This window comes from Pseudonaja textilis, chromosome 1, assembly GCF_049901715.1.
Source record: "Pseudonaja textilis isolate UNSWEBS1 chromosome 1, rPseTex1.2, whole genome shotgun sequence".
NCBI lineage: Eukaryota > Metazoa > Chordata > Lepidosauria > Squamata > Elapidae > Pseudonaja > Pseudonaja textilis.
Genome location: NC_141990.1, coordinates 236,863,612 through 236,883,927, shown reverse-complemented (window position 1 = coordinate 236,883,927; position 20,316 = coordinate 236,863,612). Strand labels below are relative to the sequence as shown.

At 35.9% G+C, this 20,316-nt stretch overlaps 1 protein-coding gene across 10 annotated transcripts in view; it reads right to left on the bottom strand.

The window, feature by feature from the left end:
- Window positions 1–20,316, bottom strand: part of PTPN5 (protein tyrosine phosphatase non-receptor type 5) — a 68,197-nt gene that overhangs the window by 28,255 nt on the left and 19,626 nt on the right. For 9 of the 10 annotated variants that reach the window (XM_087921009.1, XM_087921016.1, XM_087921008.1 and 6 more), the window contains 2 exons: window positions 2,485–2,666; window positions 2,043–2,162 (listed from right to left, as the gene is read on the bottom strand). In XM_087921009.1, the coding sequence (XP_087777135.1) occupies window positions 2,043–2,162; window positions 2,485–2,666 (302 nt within the window). Of the gene's footprint in view, window positions 1–2,042; window positions 2,163–2,325; window positions 2,407–2,484; window positions 2,667–20,316 lie in introns of those variants that run through there. The other variant, XM_087921017.1, reaches the window with a different exon arrangement.

Sequence of the window (20,316 nt, the reverse complement as noted above, 5' to 3'; positions counted from 1 at the left end):
TCTGAAAGCAACTTGAGAATAGACTTCTGTTGAGTGAGTGAAGAGTTTGCCTCACACTCTTGAGTTCTACTCTTGAAAAGATAAACCAGACCAAGAAACAGATGCCACATAGGCTTAAAATTATTTTTATTAAGATGGGCTATAGTAACAAAATCTGCTTGTTCCTTTGATCATTGATCTTCCGTCTCTTGTCAAGACCATCCTCTTTATTTTCTACAGAATCACTTCTATCATCATTGTTACTCCTAAGGTCATGCAGAAATGGAACAGGAAGGAAGAACTAGTTACTAGACCATGTGGTATTGGCAGAACTCAGAGAAGTTTGGGTGGCTTCTCCAGTGCTGATTCCTGTGCACTATCTTGTAAGTCTTCTGTTTGGTTCAGTCCTACTGCTGCAGTAGGAGCAGCAGCAGAAGGAAACAAGCATTTGTGTGGCTTATTTTGCTCCCATCCATCCATCATTTGCCACAGGCTAGGAAGAGGCTCAGCACCTGAGCTCTCTCACTCATCCTATCTAAGTGACCCCTGTCTGAAAGATTTGTCTCAAAGGACCACAGAGCTCTATTTACAATCTTGTTAGCAGCTAAAGCTCCATACTTGTAGGCAGAAGGAGGTGGAAGACAAATTGTAATTGTTCCAGTTTAGGTCCTGAAAGCAGGATAAGAAGTAATGGGTAGACATTAATCAATGAGAGAATCAGCCTTGAATTAAGGAGAAATTGTCTGACAGTTAGAACAATTAATCAGTAGAATGACTTCCCTCCAGAAGTTGTGGTTGCTCCAACACTGAAGGTTTTCAAGAACTATTTGTTTGAAATGGTAGAGGACTTTCAAGGTCCCTTCCGACTCTGTTATTCTGTTATAAGCCTGTTGCTAATGTTCTTTTTACAACGCATTACTGTCGACAAAGAAAATGGGCCCTGCAACAGCATCTATAGTGGCAAAAGATGTACAATTAGAGTTTGGAGAAAGGAAGTGATTATGATAGGACTGCCAATCTGTATGGTGGCATAAGGCCAATAAAAGAGAAGAAATGAGTCAGAGGTATAGCCAAGAGCAATGAATAAAGAAAAGGGACTCAGATGAATAAGGATGTAGCAATAGCTCAGAGCACTCCAAGCTATTAAATCTTTACAACACATTATGGAAAAATGCAATCCAATTATACTTTATATTATCATTGTGATATCGTTTTCAAATAGTTTTCCTGAACTGACATAATTCAGGTATGAATAAGGCAGTTTTACAAAAGGAGTAAAACAACTGCATTTATAACTTATATACCGGAATCGTGATGTTCATTGGGTTTTTAAGTTCAGGAAATTCTAATAAGTTACATTCAGTCATGATGGTGAAGTTCCTCTTTCACTCTGGTACCCCCTTGAGAGCCCCAGATCTGCTCAGGAGGATCTTTTGAAATGGATCTGGAAAGCACACAGGGTAGACTGAGGAAAACTGGGTATAAACAAAAGGGAAATGTCTACGGAGATTCTCAGTCATCCTGGTCATGGTTGTCCCAAAGGTGCTTTTTCAAGAAGCAACTGGATTTTCTGGTTTTTCTCTTTTTTTCCTTTCTCTTTGAAAATGTTTCGTTTCTTGGATGAGAAGCAAAACATCTTCAAAAAAAACTCTCAGAAAGTCCGCTGCCTCTTGAAAAAGCACCTTTGGAAAGGAAGTACTATTTGCAAACAGAAATTCGGTCATGTGATGTTGAATGTAGTTTAAGAGCTTCTGTTTCCAAACATCCTTTTGAGAAAAAGGAAAAAATGATACAAGTGCTCATACAAAATGAATATCCTTGTCTGTCTTTTATAAACATTATGGTGCACTTAGCAGGAAATATTATGCTGTTTCCATTTGTTCAATGAGGTCTGTACACTGCTAATGTCAAGTTCATCATTTAGCTAGAGAAGCTATTCATAATGTATAACAAACACTATTTTATGTATCAAATCCATTATTAATATTTCATCCAAGATATTAGCACTACCAATAAGATCACTGATATACCACATTGAAGTATACTGAAATCACTGAACATACCTTGTTAGAATTTGAATCCAGCTGTTGTGATGGATGAACAAGGTTGGAGAAGACAGCCAAAATATCCTGAACTGCTGGGATTGTCTCACATCCACCACACCAAAACATAAAGAAGAAAACCTGTGGTTTAAACAGATCATGAATAGTGAGGTTACTGCACTTTTTTAATGTTAAATAGCAAATCCAAGATTTCAATTGATAAACTTCTATTTATAACCACGTCTATTTTTAAAGCACAGATTTTGCAGCTGCAAAATTAACTTGAATAAAAAGACTGAGTTACCTGATGTAACACGGCACATCTTTTAATTTCAGCTATATCAGCATTTATGACGTGGGAAATCTGCCCCTAAAATGTATGAATCTAAAAAAAACAAAAGCAGTGTTTTCCTTTTCTTTTGTCAGAAAGCAATGTCCATCCCAATTAAGATAGAATCCTTACCAAGGACAGTGAGAGGATAAAGAGATATAGATTTCCTCCCGTTGTCATCCCATTCCACCAGGTCACCCAGCGATGGTATGGAGACCCTTCAACACTTTTCAGGGGTGCTTCTGCCTTGCTTTGTTCTTCTGGCTGGCCATCTTTTCTATTCAATGGTTCCATTTCTGCTGGCTTGAAAATACCTTCAGAAATAAAAATAATACAATCAGGAGATAAGTAGCTGAGTCTCTCCCATGTTCCTACCAAAACAACACAGAGTCCATAATCAATTCTGAAGGTAAAATTACTACATATCAAACTTCTAATCATGACTCTTAAATGCACTAATAGATATGAATAGGATGCCATGGAAGTCCTGGCTATCTTCCTTAGAAAGAAAAAGACTGGAAACAGTACTGCATTTTTTTCTAGAGCAACAAAACTGGGGTTTCCTCTTGTTTCCTTTAATCATTTAGGCTGATTTAAAATATATGCATCAGTCTTTGATTTTCTGATTTGATACACTGTAAAAGATGAAAGCAGTAATTATTTAACAAATTAAAGAATTGGTTTAATTCCTTAAACCTTTTATAAAGATTATTTAAGGGCATCATTTCAAGATGCTCATTAAAAAAAAAGACTCAAGGTCCATCCCACCCCTGAAAGGACCTAATGGTAAAGACCGCAACGATGACACCATTAAAGCCAACAACTTTAACACATTCTTTGGCTCCGTATTTTTAAACAGCAATGGATCATGCCCAGTATTTCCTAATCAAACCACAGAAAACTACAATGATCTAATACATATCGATTTTACAGAAGACAATGTTGAAAAAGCACTATGCAATCTAAAATCATCTATCTATTGGACTGGACGGAATATATGCTTACTTCTTTAAAAAGCTATCTACTGCCATAGGCGAACCTCTAAGCATAATCTTTGAAAAATCTTTCAGGACCAGCTCCTTGCCAAAACTATGGTCACAAGCCATGGTCATCCCCAGCCTAGTTGAAAATTACAGACCAATCTCTTTATGCTGTAAAGTCATGGAATCAATTATTAACCAATCCATTATCCTCCACTTACAGACAAACAACCTACTCTCTAATAAACAATTTGGTTTCAGGAAAAAAACTACCCTGTAATCTGCAACTCTTACACTGCAAAAACATATGGACTACACAACTCGATCAGGGCAAAGCAATAGATGCAATCTACATAGACTTCTGTAAAGCCTTTGATTCAGTGATACATAACAAACTACTACTAAAACTAAAATCCTATGGTATCTCTGGACACCTGCATAACTGGATAGAAGCATTTCTGTCAAACAGACAACAAATGGTCAAAATTGAGAGCGTCCTATCGAATTCTGTACCTGTCAACAGTGGTGTCCCCCAAGGCAGTGTTCTAGGACCAACTCTCTTCATACTCTACGTAAATGACCTCTGTGATCATATTAAGAGCAACTGTGTTCTCTTTGCTGACGATGTAAAGCTATTCAACACCACAGACAATACTGCTACCCTTCAAAAAAACCTCGACTATGTATCAGAATGGTCAAACAAATGGCAACTTCAAACCCCTAAAGATAAATGCTCCGTCTTACATATTGGCAAAAAAAATCAGAAAATAAAATGCAAGTTGAATAGTCAAGACCTTGTTGATGATCCAAACTCTGTCAAAGACCTTGGAGTACTCATCTCTAATGATCTAAGTGCTAGAGCCCACTGTAACTACACAGCCAAAAAGGCATTAAGAGTTGTTAACCTAATCCTATGTAGCTTTTTCTCTGGTAATATACTACTAACTAGAGCATACAAAACATTTGCTGGACCAATACTTAAATACAGCTCATCAGTCTGGAACCCACATTACGTATCTGATATTAACACAGTAGAGAAAGTCCAGAAATATTTCACAAGAAGAGTTCTCCACTCCTCTACTTGTTGCAGAATACCTTATGCCAACAGACTTGAAATTCTAGACCTAGACCACCTTCGGTAGGATCTAAGTATAGCATATAAAATCATACATTGCAATGTCCTAGCTGTCAATGAATACTTCAGCTTCAACCATAACAATACGAGAGCACACAATAGATACAAACTCAAGGTTAACCGCATGCAACTTGATTGCAGGAAATACAACTTCAGCAACAGAGTGGTCAATGTCTGGAATACTCTACCTGACTCTGTGGTTTCTTCCCCAAACCCCAAAAACTTTAACCTTAGACTGTCTTGACCTCATCCCTTTCGTAAGAGGTCTGTAGGGGGCATGCATAAGCGCACCAATGTGCCTACCGTCCCTGTCCTATTGTTTCTTTTTATTTTTCTGATATGTATCCATTTCATGTATTCATAACTATGTTTATACTTATATCTATTATCTTGTAAGCAATTGACAAATCAAATAAATAAATAAAAAATTATCTGAAAGTATTTCACAGGTTCCACAGTATTCACTTTAAAGCAGTTACGGTTTTTATGTAGCCTCATCAAAATAATGCTTACTGGGAAACTGAACATACTGCACACATATGGAGCTTGGATACTATTGTGAAAATGAAGCATTTCTGGGCCATAATATAATAATATTCCCCAACACCAATTCCAATTTCTAAGAACAAAGCAGCTATGTTGCTTCACTTTGATTTATTTCAGAACATGCCTTCTTTGGCTATTTTGAACTGCTGGAAGAAGATTTGGCAATGAGGAAGAACGAATCAAGTCTTCAAGACAAACCATGTCGCCTCACTGCTGTCCCAATTATGCAGCAGGACTGTTTTCTGGCAAATCCAAGCTATAAATTCAAGAAAGTATGTTTAATTGGAAGCCAATTTCAATTGGGATTCAGCCACAGGTCTCTGTGCCTAAAACTGCAGTCGTGCATTGAAATGAAGCTTGATAAATGTTTATACCGCACTGAATTCACTTCTGAGCAAGCTCACAAAAAGCTTTGACTGGAAGTCTTGGAACTATTTCTTCTATAAATGTACCAACAAATCCAAGAACAAACATCGTTCTCAAGCCATGCATTTATTTCAGAATAAAGAACAGTTAATTTCTACCTAAAGATCAAAGATACATAATTCACAATTGCCATTAGTATACCTCTATCCCCCACCCCCAAATCCATTACTAAAATATGTGTGGGTTACACATAGAAATTGTGACTATCACAAAGGGAATCTGCTTGTTAGAAATTATCAACCTGAAATTCATAAATTGCTAGAAATACAAATGCAGGTTTCTTCTTCTCAGCTGAATTTATTTTCATTTTAATATGCTGAACATTCTCAGTTCTCAGTCCTCTTCTCCTACCCGTTCCTGCCCACAGATGGCCCTCTTGCCCTGTCGGAGCAAACTGAAGACAAGCCATGCGCTAAAACACTGGAGGAGAAGGCTTGATTTTAAACAGTCTCCAGTGAGTCACCGTGTCTTTCCACACATTACTTTCCACATTGCGCCCACTCAGTCCAGCTGTCATTTCATATGGAATAAGAGATGGGGCAAGTAAAGAAACGTTCTCCATTATTTCACACAGACGATGGTTCTTAGGGCAGAATGGCATCTTAGCCAAGAGAAGAAGGTAAAAGAAGAATGACTGGAGCTTTGGTGCCTGGTTACATGCTATTCCAGTCTTTCCCTGACCTCCAGATACATTGAAAATACAGAGGCGTGGGACCATTTCCATAATTATCAATCCAAATGACCAATTCTGGGAGTTGTACGTGCATCTGGCAGCTGGATGAGGTAAGCTCCTTGTCACACATTAGGTAGGCTTTTAAGGGGATGGGTGAAATATTACCAACTCTGACAGCCTTGCAACATTCCAGCTCAGCAAACTATGAATGTACAGAATATGCTATCAACTCCCACCTTTTTCTACCACTTTCTTAATTCATGTTTTCCTATAAAGAAGATAAAGAGATAAAAGGGGAGAGGGAGAGATACTAAATCAGAAACCAGCAGCAGATTGGATGGTGGATTGGATGGTGACATACAAGTACAGGTAGTCCTTGACTTACAACCACAACTGAATACAAAATTTATGTTGCCAAATGAGAAATTTGTTAAGTCAGTTTTATCCCCATTTTACAACTTTTCTGGTCACCTTTGTTAAATGAATCATTGCAGTTGTTAAGTTAGTAACACAGTTGTTAAGGAAATCTGGTTTTCCCCATTGACTTTGCTTGTCAGAAGGCTGCAAAAGATGATCAGATGACCCCAGGACACTGCAACGGTCGTAAATGTGAGTCAGATGTCATGCATCCAAATATAAATCACATGACCATGGGGATGTTGCAGTGGCCACACGTGTGAAAAATGGCCCTTAAGTCACTTTTTGAAGTGCCTTTGTAACTTCAGTGTTTCCATCTGAAGGACATTTAAACCATACTTGTATAGTTAAACATGCAAAACAAAAAACAAAAAAACCCATGTAACTTTTATCTTACAAAGGAATTTGGGACATAATTAATTTGGAGCCAGAGACTCCAACTGACATGTTGTCGTAGACTGGAGCATTATGTACTTAAAATGTTTCCTAACCATCTCTATATTAATAGTAAATGGCACATAACAATAACAGCTGTGAACATCTGATGTTGAATTGTCAGACAGAGGCAAAATAAAAGCATACAATTTAAGTAGTGCTCTCAATCTAGTTTACAAACCAGTTTTTTTTATTTATTCACAATTCAGTAGGGTAGACAAAATGAAAAACACAGTGAACTATCAATCATAATGACTGAAAGTAGCTTGATCCTAATCAGAGGAATATTTGTTTGTATTATACATGTCTATGGTTACTGAAAAAAATTCAAACCTCTCTTCATTTTAAACAAAATTAATTCAAGAGAAAAATTTAAAATGTGAATGTATATCATATATCAATAGCAAACAAAGATTATAGTAAACAAAAAAACTCTCTACAACTTTTCCAGTAAGCAAAGTTGACCCCTTTCTCTCTTTAATATTTGAAATTGCTATAGGAGTTTTAGCAAACAAGACTTGAAGAGAGACAAATACTTGGGATTAAAGTGCAGGGAGAATAAAAATTGAAATGCTATACAGATGATGTTGTATTAATGCACCATTATTCAACTAAAAGGAATTATAAGAAAGTTCATGAAAATATAGACTTGTTGAATTAATGAATGCATGCCGCAGATTTGCTATCACAGTCCCACGTGGTAGTTGTGTATAAGAATTCAAAAGTACTGGGAAAAAAGACATCAACATGTTCAGAAAATCCTAAAACAATCAGATTTTAACTGAAACTAAAATATTCTTGTTAGGTGCAATTCAAGAAAACTTAAGTAAAAAAATATCAGTTTATATTGAGATAAATGCGGACAGCTATAAGAGCTAATCTGGTACAACACTGGAAAAAAGGAAACTTTATTAGTTATATCAGATTGTAACACCAATATTGGATAATATGCAGCAATGTCAAGAGTATATATTCATAACAGAAGCTCAACCAATTTAATAAAAAATGGCTCCTATATATATTACATATTACACAGCAGAGCAAATTAAGGCACTTGGAATATGATTTTGAAGGAAACATGATGAGACCAGTCAAAACTAATAGATGAAAGGACTTAAACATATACTAGCAATGATCTTTCATTTTTAATGGAAAATATAAATATTCAGTTTGGGGGAATAATAGAAACGGGCAAATGTACTTCTAGAAAGTTTTGCATGTTTTTATAAATGTCTTATGTATCTTTACATAAGATACATAACTTAGTTGTCTTTGTGTTGTATTAACCAGTGTAGGCCTTGTTTTTCTTTGTATTTCATTATTCTATGAATAAAAATAGCTTACTTTAAAAAAACATTGAGCCTATTTTCTCAGTGAGATTCATAGCCAAGTAGACTGCTTATTCTAACTTATGATGCATCATGTGATATGTGGTATGTGTGCTGGTCAGACAGTGTATAGTTAATTGGGAATTGGGAGCTGTCCCCTAAAGGGAATGCCTCATGGGAAATGTAGTTAATGCCTCATGAGAAGTGTAGTTCATGTCATGTGATCACATCTGTAATCCTAATTGGTCACTGAATTGACCCTTGGTTGGGTTGGGGGAGTTTCCTTTATTCTTGCTTGGACCCCAGCATCGTGCTGGTGTCTTTCCCTTTGCTCCATCGTTATGGGATGAAGATTAACTATCTTTTCACACTATGAAGATGACTATGCAAAGATTGGACATTAGATGAATCTCAACCACCTTGAGGATGCCTATTACAATACAATAAAGAAACTTTGTATGGAAGCCTTTGTAGAGTTTATCTAATTGTCTTTATATTCAACCAGAAAGTTAAGTTAAAGATAGAACAATATGGATCTAGTCACTTGTACCTTATTTGCAAACCATTGTGAAGTAAGTTGTGGCCTTCTGCAATGTGTGAATCCAATCATGTGATTCATGGGATGAGTGAAACAGGTATACAACGTAACATTGTTTTAGATATGGAAAGCAAAGCCTTAGAATTGATATTACAAACTGTCTGATTCAAATGTTGATTTCTATCAACATAGAAAAGCCTCTCTGTTGGCAGATGGGATGGCTCCCAAAACAATGTAAAACAGACACCAAAGTCACCATATATCATTTCTATGCAAAGTTTAATTCTGTCCAGCCAAAATTTGGTATCCAGCCACAGCAAAGCTGCTACCAGGTAAGCGATCATGGTATATTGCCATTCTCATTACAGACCACTAGTTTCTCGTGTTCAGGAATATGAAAGAAGTTGAAAGATTGGTTGTATTCAGCTTAAAGGATCCCGCAATCCAGTCTCTACTTACAGTGCCATATTCTCTCTAAAAGAATTTGCTTCAAAAAAATTTAATTAAAGAATGCAATTAAAAAGATAAAAAAATAAATGCAAACTAAAAAGATATAAAAAAAATTAAAATGAGAAGATAAAAACCACAACAAATATAATGAAAAATAGAAAATACAGATAAAATAATGTAGAAAAGAGAAAATGTATGAAGAAATGAATTTTCCCTTCATCACAACAAGCACAAATAATTTCAGTAACTTATCACTTTCTCCGAAATATGACAAAAGATCTCTTCTTCCCATAGCTCAACTCAGGAATTTGCTTTTTAATGAAGCCATCACCCACACCCTGGCAGAGGCAGGAAAAATAATTGCTGTCAACAATGCACACCCACACTTTTCTAATAAATGGACTAGGCTGTGCTTAAGTTGTGTTAAGCTGCATCCCCTCTTTCAGAACGATGCCTTGCCAAAGACAAAGACACTCACAATTCGCATGAAATGAGTATGGAAGCATGTTCTTTGTGTCAGTATGCCTAAATCTTACATTGCTCCGATAAGTTGTTGTGTGTTCACTGCATCAGTTGTTTACACACTGTAATGAGGTGCACATCTCATTGCTTAATAGCAAGAAGGTGATGTGCCATGAGGCAAAACACCCACTCATGAGTTCTCAAACATCCAGTTGCTCTCCTTTATAAATTTTCTACTTCAGGCAACCAGGGGCTCTTAGCATTGTCAAGAACACAACAGTTTTCAAGAAAGTATTCATTAAATGGAAAAACAACACTAAGCTAAAACTTGAAAGTCACACCATGTATGTTTATTGTAAAAACAACAGTATGTAAAAAAGAACATGGGGATCATTTATTTTACTTGTTTCTTCTTTCTAGAGCACAGCAATATTTCCTTGCCTTTAAAAAGAAAAGCAGGGGAGATTCTATTTTAAAATGAAAATGATTCTAGTCTTTGAAAGAGTATGTTAAGCAGCAATACGTACAACAAACATTTAAAAGGCCACTTCCATACATATTAGCAATTGTATTATATACTACATTCCTCTGTATGCCAGTCTATTATTAGAATGTTACATTTATTTTTCTTTTGAAATCTCCACTGGAGGACTCCTTAGTAAGAATTCCAACAGAAGAGAATAATTGTAGATTGGGGTTAAACTGTAATAATAAGAATTTAATAGTAAGAATTTAACAAAAAAAATAACTTACATTGCCGGAGTAAAATAAATCACACTTGAATTGCACATGCTTAATTGTATTTGCAAATTAGAACGGTGCAAATTATAAGTGAAATTGTGAAATAGTTTGCAGGACTGAAAATGTAACCAACTTCTTTAGAAAAAAGGTACATCCACACTAAGCAATTTTCGTAACCTTTATAACTATAGATTTGTGAGTGTTTTGATACTTTGTATCACACTCCAAATTAAGCATGCCCCACTTCCTTAAATTTAGTAATGGCAGCGCTGCAGGGCTTAGTTTTCTCATGGAATCTTACTGGTGTCCTCAAAACATTCTACACATTAGACAAAGCTTTCCTGTGTGGTGCTATTCAGCTGTAAGGGAGTGCAACATCATTCTCAACAGTTGGGTAAGTTATTAGCTAGGAGCTAGGAGAATAGCCATTGTAGTCGAGCACTTCTCAAATACAATACATGCAATGCTGTAAAATGCAATAATTTATGTCAATTATGTCAAAAGCAGCTTATAAAATAGGTTTCCTAATACCTTATTTCCATTTTACATACATTTATTATTACACTTTCTCTTCCAGTTCATTCTGTTAGTTTCTGTAAAAGAAGGAGTGACAGAAGCTGGGAACGAAGTTAAGAGGAATCAGCCTAGAATCCCTATGTAGCCACAAGCAGGCTAAGTCCAACTTCAGTTGAATTTCATTGACCCTTAACTCATAGCAGGTGCTAACCATTAATTGAGGAGATTCCTGTGCATAGGCATGAGTAGAACATCAGCTTTATTACACCTCCACATGCTGACTTAATCTTTTCTGCCTGACATTTTTTCAAGTTTTTCTATGACCTTAGCTATTCCAATTCTATTTTCTTTCAAAACGTCTGTTGCATGTTACGGTAATTCCACATTGAGAATTACAAAGTGATTCATGTAGCCGTAAGCCATAACCAATATGTCTTACATACAGTAAAAATGAACTATTTAGATTATCGTGTGTGAAAAGGTTATTTTATTCTTTTAACGAGAATCAGTTGACAGATCTCTGGTTTCTTCCAGTTGTAGAACGACTGAATGCAAAGTTGGTAACTTGAACTTTCATTATTTCAAGGATCATCAGGTGCTGGAGGCCTTCATGCAATTCTGTGCAATGGCGCAAGTCACCCTTTAAAAAAAAAAATCTTGCAAACATTCAATTTTACCCTACAATCTAGTGCGAGATCATCAACATCTTGCAAGTTCATAACCAAGTTTCAGATTTTATTTAAAAATATCAATCTCTCAGCTGATTGGCAATGGAAGAGATTTGGAGTTTGTTTTTAATTTTTTTTTTTTTGTAATTGGAAAGGGAGATTGTCATTGACATTCTGGCATTCATGGATAACATTATTGCTAATCCAGATCTTGCTTGCATGTCGTAATAGTCAAGTCAATAATTTCTGAGAATGAGGATGACTTGATTTCAGAGAAATTGAGATCCAAATTAAAATTTCTCCAGTTATTGAAGAATAGTAGCTACCTATCTTCTAACTCAAATTCTCTTCTTTTCTTTATTCTCCAAAACTTTCCTCACGCACCTCCCTTAAAATGAGTTCATCTGAATAAAAAAATGAAATCAAAGATGCTTGAAATTGAACACACTGCTATTCTGCCATTTGAGATAATCCAACTTCCTCTTGCAATATTTCAAATGGTTTTAAAACTTGATTGGCTGATTTTAATTAATTAGAACAGGAGGGAGAATCATGCAACCAGTCTATATGATGCTGATATACAAGGTAATAAATATACAGTACTTTGTTTTTGCTTATTCTTATGCTTTTAAAAACCAAAAAACAAGCTTTCTTCAGTTTGGAACCATTCTTATGTACACTTAAACACTGATTATATGTACAAGCCAAGAGCAGAGTACCCAAACCAAGAAAAACAAATATAGATCAATTTTAAGCAAGCCTGGAAAAATTCCTTCTAGAAATAGACCTCTTAAACAGCTAAAGAGAAATTAGGACATGTAATTTTTCTATGGGCCGATAGGAATACAAGGATTATTACTTGATTTCTAAGGAGTCAAATGATATATCAGATTTTAAATATGGGTTTTAAATTTATACGGTGTTGTTTGTGTTAGAGAAGATAAAATCAGAATTCCTGTCTTCAAATATGAATTTGAAGTAGCATTGGGTTGAACTATTCCGGATGTTTTAACTGGCTGGATATAGGTGATTCATTTAAAAAAAAATTCAGATTAGGAAGTGGAATTCTATGTATTGTTTTCTAAACTCTGGTGGAGTTTCATTAGGGTATTTAAGACAATTCCAAGAAAAAGAATTGCAAAAATTGCTGTAGAATTGTAAAAAAATGTAAAAAAAGAATTGAAAAAAATTGCCCTTTTAGCTGCATCATTTCATTCAACACAATAAGATACCGTTATATAACCCTTGTGGAAAAAAGGCTAATAATTTATTAGTTCAGTAAATATTCAATTTGCTAAGTTTTTTTAACAAACTGTTTAGTGTTATTGTTGCATATATTGTTGCATATATATTTATCTATGCAGTTTATTCAGGATCAAGATTTTTTTTTTTAAAAAAAATGCAAACAAGCCAGGGGTGGGGAAGAGTTTAAAAAGTTGTCATATATTTGCCATGTTAAATTCCAGCACAGAAGCTTGTAACATATTCTACATAAGAGAAATAAATTTAGGTGGAACCAGAGGTGGTATTCAGCAGGTTCTGACCAATTCTGGAGAACTGGTAGTGGAAATTTTGAGTAGTTCAGAGAATCAGCAAATACCACCTCTGACTGGAGATTTTACAGTATCCTTACCCTGCCACGCCCACCAAGCCACGTCCACAGAACCAGTAGTAAAAAATTTGAATCTCGCCACTGGGTGGAACTATATTACAATTTAATAAATCAAAAACTTGATTAACTGTTCCATCCACAATTATTTCATTGCAGCTAAACTAAAAAGATATATCATATCCTTATGCAAAAAAAAAAGGTCCATAGTTGAGCCATAATAATTAATAAAAGCAACCCCTTTCAGTCAAGATTCAGGTCTGGCCATAATACTGACACACTAATGGTTGTGCTTGACAGGGGATAGTACATCCACCTAGGTGCTCCTTAATCCCTCAGCAGCTTTTAGAAGCCAGGGCTGGCTCAGAGAATTGGGAAGAGGCACTGTACTACAATTCTTCTCCTTTCTCCAGGATTATTTCGATCAACATTGATGGGAGAAAGGGGTCAAATCAGAGGCCTCTATTCTGGGGATGTCCTTCATGGCTTTTCTTTCCTTCTCTACTTCTATTTAACATCTACATGACATCAGTGGGTCTTACAGATGTGCTAGGTGGTACTATCATCAGTTTGCTAATGCTCACTTACCATTTGTTGAGGACAATCCTCACACTGGATCCTCCATTTTGTTTGCTACTTAAAAATAAAGCAGATTTCATAGTGGGTATGGAAAAATTAACTTACCTATATTTGTTGCAAGGAAGAATAAGAGCTGCTTCCTTAACTATTCTTCTTTTCTATTTTTTTCTTTTATCTTCTTTTTCTTTTTAATTTGTTTCCTTTGTTTTCTTTTTTATGATTTCACTTGATCTTATGTTTTAGCATTGTGAAACTTTAATAAAAAGCATTTTTTTTAAAAAAAATAAAGGTACCCATATGAGAAAAACCCAAAACATATATTCAGGCAATAATATTTTATTAGTCACTAATAAAGTCACTAAATAAAGAGTCACAGAGTGTGAGCAGTACAACACTAAGCCTTCCCATAGTGATCATTCACAATCAGCTGAAAAGTGGGCAGAGAAAATCGATGGCACTAGTAATTGGAGTTAACCTAAGGTAAGTTGGAAGTTTTCTTCTTGAGAAAGCAGAAAAAACATTGCTGCTTTCTATAGTCTACACTCTGATTATTTCTTCCACACATGCTATCTTCCTTTTGTTATTTATACACAATCCACATCATTCCATATACAAAGGTCTATGACAAGAAGTTTTATTCAGTTGTTCAAATGTTCTCGTATCTCAAGAACATTTGTTGTTCTATTGCTCCTCAAGGGACAATGAATCAGTCAATGCAGCCTTCTGTTCAACAGCGACACTAGAATATATACTTTTCTCTTCAAACAAATGGTTATGTGTAGGAGTTCCTCATTAATAATGAATACAATCCAAAAGGATAGGTAAGAAGCATTACAGAAGACAAGTTTCTGACTTCTTTGTTTCTGTATGTGATAATAATCAGCTGCTTAAGCTGCATCTCTAATTTGTTTTATTTAATCTCACCATGAACATTGTCTAACTGCATATTAGTCACTATATTCTATGTTCAAACACTTGCTATATATCAAATGGCCACACTTCCTCAGGCACACAAGATCCAAGAGCTGCAGATCCGTAAAAAAGGAAATAATTCACCAGAGTTATGATAAAGAACATTTATATTAGAACAGAGAAAAACACTTTATTTGCTCTATATATTCAGATATAATTTACAAATTAATATATGGTATCACAGAAAGTTAATTAACACAGAGAACAACAACTGTTTTTCTATATACCCTGGCATTTCTTATGTTCAGAACTGAATTTGAAAAATAATAACAACAGTCACCACTCAAATGGAAGATCAGGCTGGAAAATAAGACCAGCATGCTAAGATCAGATACAAGCAAGCTAGAACAGATGAAATAAAAGAAACTGAACAGCAACAACACTCGATCAAGAAATATCACCCAGAAACAAGATTTAAGAAAGCATTAGAAATAACAAAACAACAAATAACAATTATACCAAGAAAATCAGATATGAAACTCAAACTGCACACTATAGGCAGAATCTCCCATTTCAGTCAAATCAGAAATATTTCCACCAATCCATCAGTGGAGAGACTGATCTAGTGAACTAGTTAATATCTGACAAAGAAGAAATGGTAAAGTTCAGGGCAACCCAAAGAAATATAGTAATATAATAAGACTGCAGCTTGGATAAAGGAGGTGGGTGAGAATAAAGAAAAGGGTGAAATAATAGAATTTGTAACAACAGCAGCAATGGTGAAGAAAAGGGCAAAGAAGACCCAGAATTAGTCAGCACCAGGTAAAGATTCACTGCATGGTTGAAATATCTGATTGGTCTACACCTACTTGTTGACAAGCAGCTTAACAACATACTGGGGGGAAGGTGAAATTGAATATTGGCTAACCCCTGGCAAAGCCTACATAATAAGCAAAGTATTACATGCCCGGTATATTAAAAAAAAAAATAGGCAAAGCCAATTATCTACTAACCAACCATTGTTAACTGATGTGGTAGCTGAAGCAGTCCAACAGCATCTACTCTTTCCACGTGAATAGAAAGGAAACAGCCCAAGTAGCAGAAGAACGAAAGATCAGCTCTTAATAAACAAGATGTTTTGGGAGAACTGCAAGAGAAGGAAGGCCAACTTGAATATAGTTTGGATTATAGGAAGGCACTGGATTCCCTGTCACATGATTGAATAATCAATTGCATAGAAATAACAGAAGTCATCAGAAGCTTTGTGCAAAGATCAGTAGCAGAATGCAAGACATAGTTGCTTGTCAACGATGATAAACTGAGAAAGGTTAATATTGAGAGAGGACTCTTTCAAGTATTTTTCAAGAATCTTTCACACCCAGCACTATTATTTGTCATTGCATTAATTCCTCTGTCAACAATCAAACTTCAAAAACATCTGACAGGCTATCACACATTTACGTAGACAATCTGATGTTATATGGAAAACACTATCAGAAATAGAATTGCAACTCAAAACTGTCCATGTAATCTGCCAAGATATTGCAATGGAATTTGAACTGTACAAATGTGCCACCCGCATTATCAACAGGGGGTAAAATAGGAAATAGGAAAACTGAAGGAATCAAAATGCCCTATGGAAATAACATCAAGAATCTGGGTGAAGACAATTGCTACAAATACCTAGGCATACTTCAACTGAGTACATGACAACATCACGCACACTGCAGTCCAGAAGTTAGACATGAATATATCATGAGGGTGAAGATGTTAAAAGTCCAAACTCAATGAAAGAAACACCATTAAGGCAATTAACACCTGGGCAATTCCAATCATTAGATACACAGCTGGAATAGTGGACTGGACGCAAGCAGAACTAAACGGCCTGGATAAGAAGACCAGACAAATAATGACAATGAATCAGGCCCTTCATTCACTTGGGAATGTTGACAGACTCTACTTACCAAGAAAAATGGCTGGGTGTGGAATGTTGTAAGTACATAAGACTGTAGAAGAAAAAAATGCCACTGGAAGAATATCTGAAGGACAGTGAAAAAATGCACTGATAGTAAGAGTTGAGATTTTGCTTTTAAAGATAGCCAGGAATTGAAATTAAAACTTTAATGGTAGCATAATAATGTTAGAATATGATATAGACTGTTGATTAGAATATAAAATGAACGTAAATTTAAGAGGAAAGGATTATAAGTATTGTGTACATGACATATGTACCAAACCAATACACTGTACAATTGAAAGAAAGTTTTATTAGTTGTCTTGTTTGTTATAAAAATAGAAATAATGGTCTGAAACTAGTATACCATGTAGGTTTTCTGAGTAGTGAAGAGACCAAACTGCCCTACAAGAAGAACCAATGAAGAATAGGAAAGAGACATGGCAAGGTAAAGTATTCCATGGCCTGTACATAAAAAAATTAGCTGGTAAACTACATAACAAGACCTTCCAATGATTAGTAGCAAGAAAGTATAAGAAAGCGGGGGGCGGCTAAGTCTGGCTACACAAAATGGAGTCTTAAGAACAAATGCAATTAAAGCCAGAATTGGATGCTAAAATATTAATTTCCCAGCATTATAAATTATCAGAGGGAGGATGTTTGCAAAACGGAATCCTTATTCTATTATTTCAAAAAGCATAAGAGTTGGAGCATGAATAAAATATAGAAGAAAAATGAAAGATAGTTAAGAACAAGTAAATATAATTTAACATTGTTCTTTGAACTTCCTTTTCCTTATCTCTGTTAGAAGCATTCATTATATATACTTAAATACCCAAATGCAACTCATGATAAAACCAAAGATGTCAAGACCTAGATTTTTTCCATGCTGAAATCTATGCTTATATTTTCACTTCTACAGCATTGAAATTCTGGACAGGGCACTATAGGGAACATATACAGAATTTTAAAATGACCAGCTGCCCTGTGAAATAGAAACACAATGAAGAACTGTCACCTTCACTTGCAGTTACTATGACAACTGGAGCTGGGGCACTGTCTTTTCTGAAGGTGAAATTGTTATCTGGTCTTCCCTTTCATGGTGTGAATGAAATAGAAAATAGGCTTTGTTTCAAACCCAGAACAAACATTTACATTCCAGAAATTCTACTAAGCTATTTCTGGTTATAGTTTGATTGTTCCAGGTTCCAGATGAAACAAAATTTATATAAGGTGAGTAGAGCAAAGGTGGCATGCAATGCCTTCTTCTTCTAGCTTCTACCCATCAGTTTCTAGCATGGCATATCTCCCAGCATGTCCAGTTTCAATCTTGTCAGTGTTTTTCCTTCCTTCTCTCTCCTGAGTTGTTCCTATTATGGTCCTACCACAGCAATGTTTCTCATCAACCTTGGCCACTTTAAGAGTGGTGGACTCTTAAAGATTTCCCCAGCCTGCTGACTGGCTGGAGAATTCTGGGAGTTGGAATCCACCTCTCTTACAGTGGCCAAGGCTGAGAAAAACTGCAATACAGTATATATCTTACCAAGCCACCTTTTCCAAATTGTCCCAGCACTGTCCCTTGTTCTCCTGCCTCCATTCATCTGCCAACATAGATATATTTAGCTCTTACCCATTGTCATCCTCCCTCCCCCAATAAAATCCCTCATTCCATTCTATGCGCATAACTAGGGAATACCATTTCATTCTGTGCACTAACCAAGCTATCCAAAGCATGTATGTTTCAGTTCAGGCACCAGAAACCATCTATAATTTATATATTCCATACATTACTGCATGAAATGTATTATACTGTACATTTCTACATCTTTCTTTCCACCAGGATACAATATTCAGAATGGATGCATGAACCATGTTTAGCTTCTCCCTTCATTCTGTTGTATGCCATTTTGGACTACAAGCCTGAGAGCAACTACTACTTTCTATAACAAAGATTCCTATTTTGAGGCTGCATGGAGGAATACAAATACTGAAAGATGAGATGAAGAAAATATGTTTAGTTTTTAATGTGTGAGTCACAAAGTTCATTTATTCCATTTACCAGAAAGAGAAATCCTGAAAGGTAAAGTTTTCTGCAGCTCTTTGACCCTGGAGAACTATTTAACTTACAAAACTATTACTTGTAAAATTGATAAATAGTCTAGTTCTCTCTGAAGTTCTTATGTGCGTGCAGTCCCGGCCACCCACACAAAAATAAATAATTTAAATTAGTACATGGCCCATGAGGCCCACATCAATTTCCTTTTCTACCACAGTTACTCTAAAGAGCATCCAGAAGACATAAAAGTTTAATTTACAGAGTGTTCTTGATTCCAAACCCCTTTCCTATGTCTTATTGGAATAACAATGAGCAACAAGCTTGTATATTTCATTTCTTTCACATTCTTAAACCACCGTTTCCCATAACATCTACACAAGCAGCTCTTGCAAAGGGTATTTTGATGCCGACTTCCAGAATATACTTAAACTGTATTTCCCTTGTTCAGACATTATAAGAAACTCTGTAGTTTCTTCCCCAAACCCCAAAAACTTTAACCTTAGACTGTCTACTATTGACCTCACCCCTTTCCTAAGAGGTCTGTAGGGGGTGTGCATAAGCGCACCAACGTGCCTACCGTCCCTGTCCTATTGTTTCTTTTATTTTTCTTTTATTTTTCTTATATGTACCCATATCATGTATTCATAATTATGTATACACTTATACTTATTATCTTGTAAACAATTGACAAATAAAATAAAAAAATAAAACAGTTTAGCAAAGAAGGTAGTGTCTGCTATTCCTTATCAACACTTCTTTCCAATCAGTACCAAAACAGTATTGCATTTGTGGATGACTTCTGGAGGTGATACATCCATTTAGGCTCTCCTGGATTCCTCAGCAGCTTCTAAATCAGCTCAGAGGCCCAGTTTTGCAGTGCTTCTCCTTCCTCCAAGTAGGAGAGTTCTAACTGGCAATGGAGGAAGAGACAACCCTAGACCCTAACTTAATGGGATGACTCAGAGCTCTTTCCCCCGCACTGCTATTCAACAGCAACATGAAACAACCAGTCTTCTGTTAGCATGGGGTGAACTGAATCCTCAGCATGCTATGTTACAAATCTCTGCCTTGGGTTGTACAATTGTTGCTTTAGTTCAGGGATGGGCAACTATGGCACTTTTAATTATGACTTGTGGACTTCACCTCCCAGAATTCCTGAGCCAGTCATGCACTTAGTTGCTTATCCAATGCATAAAGGCAATGGGGTCTGTATAGAAGTGTACAGGTTGTGACTGTCAGTCTTAAAGATAGTCCAGACAAGAAACACACCTGGATGAACTAAACCTTCTTTGCTGTAAGGTTATATAAACAAAATCTTGCAAGACTTAAAGTATTTTTCCCCTCTTCTCTTTTTAGCCTCTGGAAAACTAGGGAGGGTCCCCCTTCTGAAATGTTTACAATGCTTCCCCCCTCCCCACCTGCAAAGTGAACTGTCTCTTATCAGACTGTTTCCTAGGCTACAGGTCTTCATCCCACTTAATGATGGCAACAAGGACTACCAGGATTGCCATCATTAAGGGTGGTCATGTGATGCCATAC